Below are 16,499 nucleotides of genomic sequence, written 5' to 3' on the forward strand. Positions count from 1 at the left end.
CCTGAGACTGAATATCATCCTGAAACTCCCCAGAGGAAAAAAAAAAGGCAGCCAGCTGTGACTTCCTCTTCTTGCCCCCCTCATCTGGGCCCCAATCTGACACAGGATTCAAGGAGAGAAATGCTCCCAGCAGCCCAGATGCTAATTGAGTCCACTTAACTTAGTTCTTTAGTCAAGACCCACACCTGCCTTTCCTTAATGCTTGGTTGCACTCTGGTTTCTTAAGGGTGGTCAACATTTTTAAGCTCTCTCAGAGGACGTGGGCCCTATCTTCTCTTTCATATGGGTTCCCCGAGTCCCTCAGCGCAGCACAAAGTTCATATCCACAGGGATCTATTTGATATACTCACTATGTGCCGGGCCGCAAACACTCCGTCCACAATAGCGCAGCAGAAAGCAGCTATCACACCAAAACTGATGAAGACGATGGAGGCCACCAACTGCAAGGGGGCAATGAAGAAAAGAAGGGAAGGAAAGTCAAAACAGATAGGAGATTTGTTAACTGATCACTGCAGCTTCTGGAGAATGGGAATTCCCTCTGAATTGTAAAGTTGAATTCCAGTTTTTAAAAAAATGATTTTAAAAAAAGGATACAAAAGCAAAGGCAGGGAGTGGGGTGAAAAAAAAGGACTTATTTCTGCCATAACCTCCTTGAGATATACACACACACACACACACACACACACACACACACACATATATATATATATATAATACTGGAACCTCTGGATTATAAATGATGCACAATTTGGTACTTCTTTAGTCTAATGCTAAATTGTTTTCCAGAATGGTTGGATAAATTCATAGGTTCACCAACAATGCATGAGTGCGCCTGTCTTTTTGTTGCCTCTCCAATATTTATCATTTTTGGCTTTGCCAATCTGACAGGTGTGAGATGAAATCTGAGATTCCTTTATCTTATCACAACATTCTATTACATCATCTCTCCCTGTGTTATACAACCCCTGATCCTGTTCTTCGTTCTCTCTGTGACCTCCAGTCCTCCCAGCACCCCTTGGTTCTTTCCCAGGCCATCATCCCTACATGAGTTACACTCTCCTGCCTTCCCTATCTCTGTTATTTGATGAATCACTACTACTCTACACCATCCTCCATAACTCACTCTTTCTCCATTTGTCCTATATACAACTATATACAATCATGCTTTGCCAAACTCCAGGGAGCTAGGTGGCAGAGAGCGCCAGACTTTGAGTCAGAAAGATAAGTTCAAACTCAGCCTTAGACACTTACTAGCTGTGTGACACTGGGCAAATGTCTTCTCCCTGTTTGCTTCAATTTCCTCACCTACTGTTAATGTTGGCAAACCATTTCAGTATTTTTGCCAAGAAAACTCCAAGAGGGATCATGAAAAGTCAGACACAGATGAACAAAAGCAGTCTTGCATTACTGTTCTTATTCTTTCCCCTCAGTTCGGTTTACATCCAACTGGATGAATCTGGAGACAGTCACAAAACCTTGATGCCTGGGTCCACTACAAATTGAAGTTATCCAATTTTAACTGGGCTTTCACTGCAGCAAACAATTCTTCTTTACTTCCCTATTCAGTTTGTTCTCTCACTCACCAGAGTGGCTATTCCAACCCTTTTCATCCCTCCTCACGTATTCCATGGGAACTCCCTCCGCCATCCTCTCAGCTAAAGGTCTTTCCTCCTATTTTACTGAGTCATTCCTTCTATCACCCAAAGCTCTTCTCTCACCGCCCCCTCTTGATTCCTGAATCTAATTGAGAGGCAGACCTCTTTTCTAAAGCAATTTCCTTTGCATGCATCCTTGATCCTATCTCAGTACATCCCATCTTCTCTGGTGGATTACTCCCTCCATCATCTTCACTCTTTCCAGTGTTCAGTCTCTCCCCACCTACTGGCTCCTTTCTGGCTCTGATGCTACCATCTTGCTCATCATCATCCTGTATCTTTCCTTTCCCTTTTTTTCTAATTCCCCTTACTAAACTCGAGCAAGCTAACTACACTCTTCTCCTTTCACTCTCTTCTAATTTGTCTTTTACCATTATCATTTGAAGAAAACTGCTGCCTACAAATCATCAATGATTTCTGAAATGCAAACTCAAAAGGCCTTTTCTCAGTTCAATCTTTTTCTGACTACTCCCCAATGTCTGACACTGTTGATGACCCTCTGCTCCTGGATACTCTTTTCTTTCTAGGTTTTCCTGACCCTGCTCTCCCTGATACTCATCTGCTGTCTCCTTATCAGTCAGACTGCTCCTTATCAGTCTGTTTTGCTGGTTATTAATTCACATCACATCCCCTAACTGTGGGTGTCTTGAAGACCATGCTGGGTCTTCTTATTTCCTTCTATTATTTCACTTGATGACCTCATCAGCTCCCAAGGATTCAATGATCATCTCTACCGAGATGATTTTCAGATCTATACATCCAACTCTGAACTCTCTGCTGACCTTCTGTCTTGTATCAATGACTGTCTTTTGAACATACTGAATGGAATATATATCCTAAACTCAATATGGCCAAAACAGAGATATTATCTTTATCTCCAACTTTCTCTTCTTCCAAACTTTTACTGGTGGAGGATGGTAGTATCACTACCATCCTCCCAGTCATCTAGGCTCACAGGCTAGGAGATGACATTCTTGACAATTCACTCTGTCTTATCCCCACTCTCCCCAATATCCAATCTCCTGCCATCTTTTCACCATCTCTAGAATATGACCCCTTCTCTCCTTGGACACTGTCACCATTCTGGTGCACACCCTCATCACCTCATGTCTGGACTATTATAATAGCCTGCTTGGAGGGAGGGGGGATCTGCCTTCCTCAAGTCTCTCCCCATTTCAATTCCTCCACTCAGCTGCCAAAGTGATCTTACTAAAATACAAATCTGGCCATATCACCCTGTTCCAGACACACATTCAATAACACTGGTTCCCTATCATTTCCAGGATCAAAAAATAAAATCCTGTTTGGCAACAGCTTTATTATTCTTCACAGCCACACTCCATCTCCCATCTCTCTGACTTTTAAAAAAATTATTTATTTAAGGCAATGGGGTTAAGTGACTTGCTCAAGGTGACACAGCTAGGCAATTATTAAGTGTCTGAAGCTGGATTTGAATTCAGGTCCTCCTGACTCCAGGGCCGGTGCTCTATCCACTGCGTCACCTTGCTGTCCCAGCTCTCTGACTTTTTACTGGCTATCCTCCATGCCTGAAATGTTCTCCCTCCTGACCTTCACCTCCCAGTTTCCATGACTTCTTTTATGTGCCAGTTAAAATCCCACCTTCTGTAAGAAGCCTTTCTTGCTATACTGTACTCCTTGTACTCTACCCCCACACCCTTTTTTCCCCTCTGGTACTTCTCATTTTGGGGAGGGGGGGGTTGGGCAATGAGGTTAAGTGACTTGCCCAAGGTTGCACAGCTAGCAAGTATCAAGTGTCTGAGGCTGGATTTGAACTCAAGTTCTCCTGACTTCAAGGTTGATGTTCAATACACTGTACCATCTAGTTGCCCCTGGTACTTCTCATTTATAGTTCATACCTCATGGCTATCCATAGTTCTTTGTCTCTGGTTTCCTCATTAGAATGGAAGCTCCTTGAGGACAGTGACCGTCTTTGCTTTTCTCAGTACCCTAGTTCTTAGCGTCTGGCACATGGTTATTGATTGCTTCCCACCTTTAATTTCCATTTTGCTGATGAATCGGTGCAATCTTTCATATGGTTGTTGATAGTGTGCATTTCCCTTTTTGCAAATTGTTCATTTCTACTTTTACCTACATGTCTACATTTACCTACTTTTGTTCTTATATATATTCATATCCATTCTCTATAGATCTTGGATATCAGACTTTTCAGAGGTTTCTGTCATGAAATCTTAGTTTCTTTCAAGGCTCAGGTGCTACCTCCTCTGGAAAGCTTTTTCTAATAGTCTTATAGTCACAGGTGCTGTCTCTGACCTCAAATGACTTACATTTAGTTATTTGCCAAGGTAGCATCGGTGTCTGTCCGTTTTTCAAAGAAGATTGCAACATGAGAGAGGTGATGCCGACGTGCACATGAATCGGATTTGAGTGAAGGGGGGCTGTGCTAAATCAATAGCCTCACTTTCTCCTCCAGAGTCATCCGGGTCCGAAGGTCAGATATAAATGAAGAGGGCTGAAAATGGCCCTGAAGGCAAGGCAATCAGGGTGAAGTGACTCACCCAAGGTCACACATCTAGTGAGTGTCAAGTGTCCAAGGTCCAACAGAATGTAAAGTTTTTGCAGGCAGAGATTTTGGTGAATTTGTTTAGAGCTTAAAAGAGTGGCTGGTGCTCTATCCACAAACTAAGCCCTTAACACATCTTTGTTAAACTGAATATATAACCAGGTGCTCCTGGCCAAATATCCTGAAGAACTTTCACCTCCTCAGCACCTCTTCACCTAATAGTACCTCAAACCTTTGGGTTAGAAACTTCTGTGCCTCCTGCAATTGCTAAACAGTGTTTCTGGTGTCTGTGACTTCAGAGATGGAAAATCACACGAGTCTGCTAGAGACCACACCCTTTTTTATAAAACACTGGCCCTCATTCAGATAGCCTGAGGAACCAGAACCCAGGTGTGCCTGCACTGAGCCGGGAGGAATGACAAGTCTGGGAATCTCAGCACCAAGTCAAGTGGATTTCATCTTGGTGGATCATCAAGCTACTGTTGAGGCCAGTGGATCAACTCACCAAGATCCCTCTGCTGGTTGGATCACCTATCAATGTATCTTACCTCTCCAGAGATCTCATTACAGAATCACATAGTTGTAGATTGGAAGAAACCTCAGGAGCCATCTCATCCAACCCATAGCCCCAAATAATGATGATGATGATAGCTGGCATTTATATAATGCTTTAAGGTTTGCAAAACTTTATATGTCTTAACTCATGTGATCCTCACAGCATCCTGGTGAAGCAGGTGCTATTTGTTTTTTAGGTTTTTGCAAGGCAATGGGGTTAAGTGGCTTGCCCAAGGTCACACAGCTAGGTAATTATTAAGTGTGTGAAGCCAGATTTGAACTCATGTCCTCCTGACTCCAGGGCCAGTGCTCTATCCACTGTGCCACCTAGCCACCCCAAGCAGGTGCTATTATTAACCCAATTTTACTAATGAGGAAACTAAGGCAATCAAATATAAGTGACCAGTTAATAACTATCTGAGGCTAGATTTGAACTCACGTCTGATTCCAGACCCAACATTCTACCATGTCACTACCCAGCTATCCCATACCACAGAGGTGGTACATATCAAGCCAGAAGTTCACTAAAATCCTCAGATAGTTTTCATGTCAACTGCAGTCCAGCCAGACCTCCACCACCTTGTACTTGTGAACTTAATTTTTTGAATCTAATGGAAACTGACTTTTCGAATTCAAGTATAAGACTTGACATTTATTTCTACAATATTTCATCTCCTTAAATTTGTCCCAATGTTCTTAACCTGTCCAGAATTTTTTGAACCATAGTGCTATCATCCACAATGAAGTCTACAATTCTCAGTTTCATGTCATCTGCAGACTTAAGAAATATGCTATCTAGGTGTTTATGCAAATTGTTGGAAAAGTGTGAAAAAAGCCATAGTTCCATCGGACACGCTTTCCCATCATAGTCTACCTTTAAACATGGAGCTCATTCTGCTGATGGACAGTGTCACTAGTAAGAAATGTCTTCCTTATGTTCTCAGCTGAGATCTGCCCTCCCTGTATCTCTACTTCCTTCCCCCATTATTCTTTTTTTTAAATTTTATTTCTTTAAGACAACAGGATGAAGTGACTTGCCCAAGGTCACACAGCTAAGCAATTATTAAGTGTCTGAGGCCAAATTTGAACTCAGGTCCTCCTGACTCAAGGACTGGTGCTCTATCTACTATACCACCTGACTGCACCCCCCCCATTATTCTTGGTTCTGTTTTCTAGGGTCACATATAACAAATGTCTAAGTCCTCTTCCCCCAGGACAGTCCTTTGAATGTTTGAAGACAGTCACTGTGTCCTCTCAAAGGCTTCTCTTCCCTGGTCCCATCAACTGATTCTGATATGCCAAGTTTGGTGTCCCTCCTCATCCCAGTCACTCCCTTCTGGATGAGCTCTAGTTTCCACTACCCTTCGGAAAATGTGGTCCCAATCACCAAGAAGACATACTAAGAGAGGTATCTATCCCCAAGGACTAAAAGCTAAGGGCATTCAGGGGCAAAGGGAGAAAATTTGCTAGGTGATGCTCAATTATGACAACTCTTGAGGGTCCATCTCCATTTAACTGAGGCATATACTCTTCACTACAAGAAATGCAGTGTGGCATAGTAGAAAGTGAGGCAGCTAGGTGGCCCTGCAGTGGATAAAACCCAGGGTGTGAAGTTAGGAAGATCTGAGTTCAAATCCAGATTCAAACACTTACTAGCTATATGTCCCTGGGCAAGTCACATGCCCCTGGATGCCTTAATTCATTGGAAAAGGAAATGGTAAACCACTCTAGTATCTTTGTCAAGAAAATCCCATGGATTGTATTGATGTGATATAATCCACAGGCTCACAAAGAATTGTACATGCCTGAATGACTCGATAACAAGAGCAGAAAGAGTTCTGGAATCTGGAGACCTAGGTTCAAATCTTGCTTCTGACCCTTGGCAAGTCATTCTTTCTTTCTGAGTCTTAGTTTCCCCATGTATAAAATGGAGACAATTACATACTACCTACCTCATAGAGTGATGAAGAAAGCACTTAATGAAGCCTAGAGAAATGAGTGTTATGTGATCATTCGTACCATAAAAATCAGTGTATTTCTGTTAAAGTTTTCTTAAAATGCATTTCTATTTCTTTTTTAAAATTTCTTTTTAATTTCAAACTTACAAATATCTCATGTACAGATATATGGAAAGAAACAGCTTCAGATGCAAATAAAATGGAAACCTTCTCTTCCTGTGGTTTGAAGTAGTTTTGGATCACATAACTGGAAAATAAGTTGCTATATATTTTCTCTAGTGAAATGAATGATGCTTCAATTACAAATTAATCAGTGGCAGAGAGCCTGGGATTGAGCACTAGACTAGCTTTTTGAGCTAATGAAATCTATTTTCTTACTTTTGAAAGACAGTAGAACATAATCTATAGAAAATTAACTTCACGGCTAAAAAGATCTGGATTCAAATCTTGCTTGTGATATGCACTGTGACACTAGGTAAGTCATTTAGCCCCTCAATGTCCCATTACAATTCTGTATGACTCAGTTGCAGAGAAGTAATAGTAATAATAACACTAGGAACATCAAAATGTGTGTGTGTGTGTATATATATATATATATATATATATATATGTATTATTTCATTTGATCTCCACAACAAACCAGCAAGGTAAAAAATTTATTTCTGTTTCATGGAGCATTGGATTTGTTTCTAAGCTGGATCTGAATTATCTGTGCATCAGACCTATATCATAAACATATATCAATGGAAGATATAAAAATCCTCTATGACTCTTAATTCCACTGCTGACAAACTTACCATTTGCCTTTTATTTTCAATTAAGTTTGAGCCGATGATTCCGAGAAATGATCCAAAACCAAGCTGAAAAAATGAGATAACATCGCTTTAGAAAAAATACTCAGTGAATGTCACAGTTAATTACTTCAGTTGTCACTAGCTTTCAGAAGGTAAATGCCCACCAGTGACCAGCAAGAAAGCAAATTATATCTGGATTCTGGAACCTAATGGTTTCTATATCGAACCAATGATGGCTTTGGTCTCCATTAGGGGTCATTGATATATCAAAATAGAAATGGTTAAGTAAATAAATTATGCTTGTGTTTACTCTTTTGTCATTAAGTTCAACTGCTGGGTAGGGAATTTTATGGGTTTTTTTAAGTACCCTTTGATGTACTGAGCATTAAGGAAGAGAGTCAAATAAACAGATATTTGGGTAAGAATGCAGTATCAAAACCATCCCCCAATTTGCTTTATCCCCTAGGGTTGACAAGGTAGTTAACAAATTAGTCAGGGGATGTATGATGGTAAAACCAGATGGAGCTGATATGGATACACTTACATAAAGGAAACTCAACTTAAGAATATGTCCCCTAACATTTGACAAATTATATCTTGGGGTACAAATCACCCCTAAGTTGAAGCAAAATGACTTCATGTAAACGTACACGTTTTCACTCTGCATAAACTTCCCTGATTCCTCACCCCTTCCAACAATCCTAAACTCTTGGTGAGGAGAGATTGTATTTGTATGTGTGGCATCCAGTAGACAGTAGGTATTTAATAAATGCCTGCTGATTGATGGACTGACTTATAGACCAAAGGGTTGTCATTAGTGAAAGTCTGAATGAATAGTCTTCAAGGAGAGGGGTAGATGAAGCAGCCTGGAGGCAATGATGGACAGAGTCAAGGTGGTACTTGCTTCCAAGAGTTCAAAGCTCCCCAAAAGTAAATAAATACAGAGGAATGTTGAATAGGGAATATCTGGGCAAGGAAAGGGTGTTTGATGACAAACACAGGGAGGGAAGGGGGACCATAGAGACAAAGGAGAAATTCTTTGGAAGCAAATATCTCAGAAGACTTGTGGGAGAATCAGATTCTAAAATCTAGGAGGGATCTCAGAGGTTTGCCCTGAGCCGGACCAGAAATCCCTTTCATAACAGACTAGATAAATGGTTCAGCTTCTGTTCTCAGGGGTCAAGGAACATATCTTAGGCCCCTTCCATCTAAATATCTGAAAGACAGTTCCCACTAAGTCCTTCTTCTTTGTTAACAATCCCCAGTTCCTTCAAGTAAACCTTATATCCTATCTTCTCCAGTCTTTCTCCCCATTCCTATCAGTTTCTTCTAGACCCAATTCCAACTTGTCTTTCCTTAAAGCTGGTGCCCAGAACTGAACATGACACTGCAGGTATGGTCCAGCTAGAGAACAACCATCTTTATCATTCTGACCACTGAGCTCTCCGGATACAGCCCAGCATCACATGAGATGTTTTGGGAATTGCCTCCATTGGCTCATGTAGTGCTTGAAATCAACTACAATGACTAGACTATTTCCATAAGAGCTATTGTCTAATCCCGTCCTATGCTTGGAAAGTGATTTTTCAGTCAAGTACAGAAACTTACATTTTCCTATTACATTTTATCTTGTTCTTTCAGGTACAAATTCTAACATGATATATTTTGAGATACTGTCTTTCATCTAGTGTGTTAGCTACCCTTATAAGTACTGTGTCATCCACAAACTTGACAAGCATGCCATCTATACTGTCAGCCAAATCACTGATCAAAGTGCTGAACAGAATAAGACGAAGGGCAGATTCCTGGGGTGCTCCATTTAGAACTTCATTCTAAGCCAAAACTGATGCCCTAATGACTTTTCTTGGGGTCTCTTCATTGAAGCAGTTCCAAATTCACCACCTATTATTAAGCTCTCATTTTTCTATCCTGTCCACAGGATAACCTGAAAGACTAAGTGTAATATGTCTCAGACATTCTCCTGATCCACTAGCCTCTTAACTCTGTCCATAAAAGGAAATGAAATTACTCTGGCATGACTCTGTCTTGATGAAACCATGTTAGCTTTGGGTGCTCACTATTTCCCTTTTTAAGTGTTCATAAACCATTGTCTATAATAATGAATTCTAGATTTTGTCTGAAAAAGATACAAAGCTCCTATTCTTTTACTTTCAGATACCACCCTCATCCCTTTATTAAAACTGTGATCACTTTGCCCATTCTCCAAGACCTTTCAAAGAGTACCCAGAGTTGTTTAGCAATGACATCATCAAGTTCTTTCTATGCTCTAGCTTGTGGTTCATTTGGGCCCAGGGTCTTTGAATTCAGCAGGACAGTGAGGTGGTACCTGACCCTCTCCATTTGGTTTTATATTTCACAGCTCAAATAGCATTCTCTTTAGAAGAGAAAACAGCAGCAAAATGAGAATTAAATGTCTTCTCACCTCTGTGTTATATGCAGTTCATCCTTCCATCTATCTATCCAAAGCAATGGTCCTAGCCTTTCTTTTATCATCCTCCTTCACTTCAAATAGCTTTTTTATTAAAAAAAAAACTTTTAGCATCCTTAGCTTTCTTCTTTAACTTCAGCTCATTAGGAAGTGTAGGGGACAGCTAAGTAGCACAGTGGATAGAGCACTGACCTGGAGTCAGGAGGACATGAGTTCAAATCTGACCTCAGGCATTTAATAGTTACTTAACTGTGTGACTTTGGGCAAATCACTTAACCCCATTGCCTTGCAAAAAAAAAAACCCAACAAAAAAAGGAGATTTGGCTTTTGACACTTGTTATTGCACTCTTCCTTGGTGACATCCTTTGGTCTTTTCCTTTTTTTGTTTTTTAGGTTTTTGCAAGGCAAATGGGGTTAAGTGGCTTTCCCAAGGCCACACAGCTAGGTCATTATTAAGTGTCTGAGACCGGATTTGAACCCAGGTCCTCCTGACTCCAAGGCCGGTGCTTTATCCACTACACCACCTAGCCGCCCCTCCCTTTGTCTTTTCTACAAGTTGATAACAAATCTGAGTTAATCTAGGAGTTCCCTGTGTTCCTCAGTTTCTTCAGGTTGTTCTTCCTTTTGTAATTTCTCTTGAAAAATACTAAGCCACTGAATCCTATCTAACCTTTCTCTGAACCCTTTGAAATCTCCTCTCCCCAAACCTAGGCTACATGTCCAGACTATGCTTTTCTTGCATACTCTACATACACTTGTCCTAAAAATTCTTGGTAATTATACAGTGATACTCAGTTCCTCCTTGTTGGTCAGAATCAGGTCCACGAGAGCAGTCCCCCTTGTTGCTTTTTCTATTTTTTAGAAGGCTGAAATGATCACTAATCAAGTCACAAATTTATGAATTCACACTGCTTTTGGCAAATTCCATCTTTGACATTTACTGGTCAGGGTGACTCTTAGCAAGCCATTTCATGTTTTAGCACCCCAGGCAACTTTCTTAGACTATAAGCTACAGAGAAGGCATATCCTATGTGGTAGAGAGAGTTTCTTTGACTGGGAGTTCCCTATATCAATGAAATCCTAAGATTATTTCCCTATTGCAGTTCCATCCCTATTTCTCTGAGTATATTTGAAGTCCCCATCACTAGATTATGCCAGATTTGTGATCTTTTTCTAAACCTTCTAATTCCTCCTGCTATTCAGGTGCAGTATATAATATTACTTCTATTTCTAACTCCATTGGACCCTCTGCCCTGTTTCTAGATTCTTCATATTAGCATCAATTCTTAAAATACAATGCTACTCTTACACCTCCTTCTACCTATCTAGTCACAAGTAAGTGCCAACCCACCAAGGCTCAGTGAATTTTCTTCACTGTATTGGGCTTTCAAGCTCACCCTATTTACTACCTATTCTTGGTTCATCTTTTTTTTTTTAAGGTTTTTGCAAGGTAATGGGGTTAAATGACTTGCCCAAGGCCACATAGCTAGGGAATTATTGTGTCTGAGGCCCGATCTGAACTCAGGTACTTCTGACTCCAGGATCGGTGCTCTATCCACTGCGCCACCCAGTCACCCCCTCTTGCTTCATCTTTATATAGACATCTGTAACCATAGAGTCTCCTATGGATTAACAAGTCTTCTTTTATTCCACACTTCTGTGTTAAACCTGTCTCTCAGGTTAAGTTGATCAGAATTATACAGTTTTCCCTCCCTTTTCAGAAAATGCCTTCTTGATAGACAATACTTTGGGAGAAAATGTTTTGTTACTGGCCCTGGTGCCATCATTCTCAAATATCAAGTCCTGGTTCCAAAATCCAAATCCCATTAACAAAAATCATCTTTTTATCCAAGTCATTCACTTCCCAAATGTGTCCTTTCTCTTCTGAATTCTCTACTTTCAATTGTCAGGAATGATGAAAACCCCACCTGTACTTCCAAGGTCTTTGGTTTTTGCCTCTGGGACTTTATAACCCATAGGAACATTTCCTAGGTTCCATTTGTGGTGTATTGTTTGCCACATGAAATCACCAGAGGCAGGTGGTGGTCCTCAGGTTTGACAGTTCTGGGGTGGAGTTTCTTCATGTATCAGATCTATAGACAGAAATTCTCAGGCCTAGGTCTATGTTATATCATACGCTATTTGTAAGTCTTAGTTATATATTATATCAGTTCAACAAACAACTGCTTTGGTACCCCTGGGCAGAAAGTAACCAATCACTATGAGCTGTCTCTTCTTCCATTGGTTTTTTTTTTTTGCAAGGCAGTGGGGTAAATTTGTCCAAGGCCACACAGCTAGGTAATTATTAAGTGTCTGAGGCTGGATTTGAACTCAGGTCCTCCTGACTCCAGGGCTGACGCTCTATCCGCTGCGCCACCTACCCATCCCTTTCCATTGGTTATTACTGAATGATCTTTCACTTGATGCTACCCTTGAGGCCACATCACTGTGTCCATGGACAATCTGGCACCTGCCCCACGGGAAGAATCTCATCTTTAATACATTACCCCAGATGTTCAGAGGTCCTTCTTCTCTCCTTACTTCTCTGTGTCACATTCTACCATGCTCCAAACTCTTGACACAGGAGAGAACGATCCTCTACCTCTTTATATAATTTTTCCATTTTGTTTTCTCCTTGAGGCATTTTCATTTTTTCAAGAAATTTAGCATTCTTTCTGATAATCTGGAGAGCAGAAATGTGTTCCTTTAGCTCTCTCTGGGATGGGAACTAGTTTGTATTTTGAACGTTTATGGGAGTTTCTTGTCATTGGCCAAAATACAAACACAGCTCACTCTCTGCAGGTAATAGCAAAATTTCCCTTGTCCCCTTTATTTGCTTAAAGAGAATCCATGGTCTTTGTCTTGTTTGATTAGCTTCCTGGGCTAACTTTTGTGGCTAATTACTATGGCAACTATTTACTGTAAGTCAGCATGAGACTTGAGATAGCAATATAATGAAATCCACCCACATCCTTTCACCCAGCTCCTTGATCTCCAGGTCCTTCATGGACACTAAACTCTCCGATCCCTTTTGGAGAGCTAGGCTTAATTGATTTAGCAGATGGAAGCAAACAAGATAGAAGCAAACAAGACACAAGATGAAATCAAATTATCTTTTAGATCTATATAACGTGTTCCACCTAGCTGCTGCTTTCCCTGAACACTTCATTTACATCTAGATTCCCTGGCCCCATTTGAGGGCCAAGGCTTAATGTATTTAGCAGACAGAAGCACACAATGGCACAAGGACACAGGATGAAATACAATCATCTAATGACATCTACACATCTTGTTCACCTTCTCACTACTTTCAGAAGCTCTCTGAGGTTTCTAAGAGTTAGCCCCCATTGATTTGTAATCTGGAGAGGGAGGAGGATAAGATAGAGGAAAAAAAAAATACTTCCTGGCAACAAATCCTGGAAAAGATGGGACTATTTCTGCTAATTACTTACTAGCCGGCTGATAGGCCTTGGGTAACTCACTTTTGGAGCCTTATCAATTTCTTTCCCTATAAAATTGGGGGATTAAACTAGATGTTCTCTGAGGTCCCTTTCAGCTTTGACAACCTGTGATCCTATGACCTTTTAACTCTTCAAAGAGTGCCTTCCTAGATTTGAATTTCCTTAGCTATGGTGCTACAGTGGAAAGAATACTGAACTGGGGGGGGGGTGTCACAGAATACAAGTTCAAAGCCTACGTCTGCTGCTTCTTAGTTGTATGACCTTGGGTCAATCACTTCCCTACCCTGGGTCTCAGTTTCCTCTTCAATAAAATGAGAGGGTTGGACTAGTTGGTCTCTAAAAGAACCCTTCCAGCTTTAGAGTTAGGAACCTATGTGTGACCTTGGGCCAGTCACTTCCCCTCTGTGGGCCTCAGATGCCTCTCCTGAAAAATGAAAGGGAGGGGTGGATTCGATGACCTCTAAGGCTCCAAAAGCTCCAGAGTTCAGATCCTGTGCCCTTCTCATACTTGTTGTTTGCCTTTTGACTCGGTATTAGGCCTGTGATAAGAATTATAGTCCAAATTTCCCTTTTTGGAAGATTTGTTTTTTTAGGTTGATAGCTGAACTATAGAATAACTGTTTCAAAGGAAGGGCAGTCTTAGATGTATCTGGCATCTTAATGAACCCCAGGGAGTACTTTACAAACCAACATACTCCTTAACACCCACATTTTTTTGAAAGATAGGACTTTTTTGAAAGCAGCAGGCACTTGTGGTTAGCCCACTGCAATCTCTGTTAGCATTTATTCACCCCTTCCTCCACCTCGGCTTTATTTCCAGACAGCAGGCACTCCTTCACTCAGGGTCGAGCAAAAGCAACCAGGTAAATGCTGAAAAGTAATTTCCTTAAGTGGTTGGCATGACAGCCAGTGCCCTCTCATCCCCACCATTAGTGGGCTGAGTCTGCCAAGCTGGCTGAGAACAACAGCTGACTGATTGGCCTTGATGGGGCTGTGGAAAAAGATGAAAATTAAATTAGGGGAAAAATGGTGAGCATAGGACAATTAATCTTAACACCAGTTGCAGATGAACAAGTCTTGCCTTGATTGATATTCACAGAAGGGTTGGACTTTCACAGGAGAATATATTTCAATTCTAGGAACGATAGAAAAAAAAAATGCCAGTCCAGAAATAGGACAATAAATCCTCAGAAATATCCTTGGGGTTATATACAGAGATGAGGGGCCTTCCTTTGGTGGGACGTCAAAGTGTGTGGAATAGTTTATCATTCAAAAAAGTACAATTTTTTTTTATCGGTTCTTTAGGTTCGGGAAGCCCTAGATAAATGTCTAGCATATCTGTCTAATGGATTCCCAAAGAGGAAAATTTCACAAGCCCCACAGGCTTCTTTAGGAGTCCGTCACAAAGTCTTCAACCTCCAACCCCTGCTGACAGATGTTCTCCTTGGGAGTGAGTTATCTCTGCTGTACAGACTCCCCTGGAGGGCAAACAGACCTCTCTAAAGAGGCTGGGCAAATAGAGAATGGGCCTTCTCGGTCTGTCCTTCCAAAGTGGGGAACTGAGCCTATGGATGCTGCCCCCACTGGCTTGGCCTCCTGGGAGGCTGTCCAGCTGGCCTGGTGGCAGGGATCCAATCACAATCTTTTCTCTTCAGGTTGGGACGTGTGCAATTTGACAAATGACTCAGAAACTTTACTCAAAGGAAAGCCAAATAAGGCAGGGAAATGGAGCATATGCAAGTTTGGAAAGATACATTCTTGGGGGGTGGGGGCTTGTTTTCCTCACTAGAAAGAGGGAGCGGAAGTATATACTAGGGTGGGGGGGTGAAGGGAGTGAGCAAATATGTCCAGAGAGTCTGGTGTATACTAACCCTCTCATAGACATGCAAGGAAATGAATGAAAAAATCTTGGGTGCCCTCCCAAGCAATCCCCCTAACCCCATCTTGTTTCCCAAAAGTCAAAGAGGCAAGAAAGACCATGCCCATTTGGAACTCTTCATCAGTCTTTACCTAATTTCATAACAAGATGAACTCTTAAAAATCTCATCCACCCATGCCTAAGGAAAAACTCCCTTTATAAATTTAAAAACATTTAGGCCTGGTTACTTAGTTAGGACTTTAACCCTTATTTTTTCCTTCCTCTTCTTCCTCTTCCCCCCAAAACAAAACTGGGTCTGAAGTCCTGCTGTCCATCTGTGTGATTCTGAGCAGGTAACTTTCCCTCTCTGGGCCTCAATTTCCTCAGAAGTTCATAGCTCAAGAGCTGGAAGAGATTTCAGAGGCTGTCTAGTACAACCCTCTTATTTTATAAAAGGGAAAAATGGGGCCCAAGAAGGGAAAGGGCCTTGGCTAAGGTTACAACAGCTAATAAATAATAGAGCTGGCATTTGAAGTTAGGTCTGTCTGCCTCAGTTTCTCAGTAGTTACAGAAGTTACAGAAGCCTGAAAGGAGCCCAAACAAAAGAAAACTACTGGTCCCATACTCAATACTCTATTTTCTTTTTTTTTCTTTTTTTCTTTGCAAGGCAAATGGGGTTAAGTGGCTTGCCCAAGGCCACACAGCTAGTAATTATTAAGTGTCTGAGACCGGATTTGAACCCAGGTACTCCTGACTCCAGGGCAGGTGCTTTATCCACTACGCCACCTAGCTGCCCCTCAACACTCTATTTTCTACACATTATGTTGCACTTTTCTTTCAAAGAAATGTTGGTGATTATTATGGAAATGTTTTGTATCGACTACACATTTGTAACCTATATCAAATTGCTTGCTTTCTCAATGAGGGGGTCTGTAGCAGGAGGAAAGTGGAGAATTTGGAACTCAAAAGTTTTAAAAATGAAAGTTATAAATTATTTTTATATGTAGCTGGGGGAAAACAAAACTACTAAATAATTAAATAAAACTAAAAAACCAAACCAAACCAAAAAAGAATTGTAAGACTGTAACATTCAAATTTCTCTTGGGATTCTAGCAGCCCAGATCAATGGCTGAAGGGAGTTCAGAGGCTGTTTCTGCACAAGAATACTCTCTTTAGCTTCTCCAGCAAGTAGGCATTCTGACTGCCTGGGGAAGCCATCACCTCTCA

At 41.1% G+C, this 16,499-nt stretch overlaps 1 protein-coding gene across 2 annotated transcripts in view; it reads right to left on the reverse strand.

Moving 5' to 3' along the window:
- Positions 1-16,499, reverse strand: part of TMEM255A (transmembrane protein 255A) — an 88,699-nt gene that overhangs the window by 43,123 nt on the left and 29,077 nt on the right. For both annotated transcript variants that reach the window (XM_074208325.1, XM_074208324.1), the window contains exons 3-4: positions 7,508-7,570; positions 351-440 (exon numbers count right to left, since the gene is read on the reverse strand). In XM_074208325.1, the coding sequence (XP_074064426.1) occupies positions 351-440; positions 7,508-7,570 (153 nt within the window). The remainder of the gene's footprint in view (positions 1-350; positions 441-7,507; positions 7,571-16,499) is intronic.

The sequence above is a fragment of the Macrotis lagotis genome, chromosome X (genome assembly GCF_037893015.1).
Source record: "Macrotis lagotis isolate mMagLag1 chromosome X, bilby.v1.9.chrom.fasta, whole genome shotgun sequence".
Classification (NCBI taxonomy): Eukaryota; Metazoa; Chordata; class Mammalia; order Peramelemorphia; family Peramelidae; genus Macrotis; species Macrotis lagotis.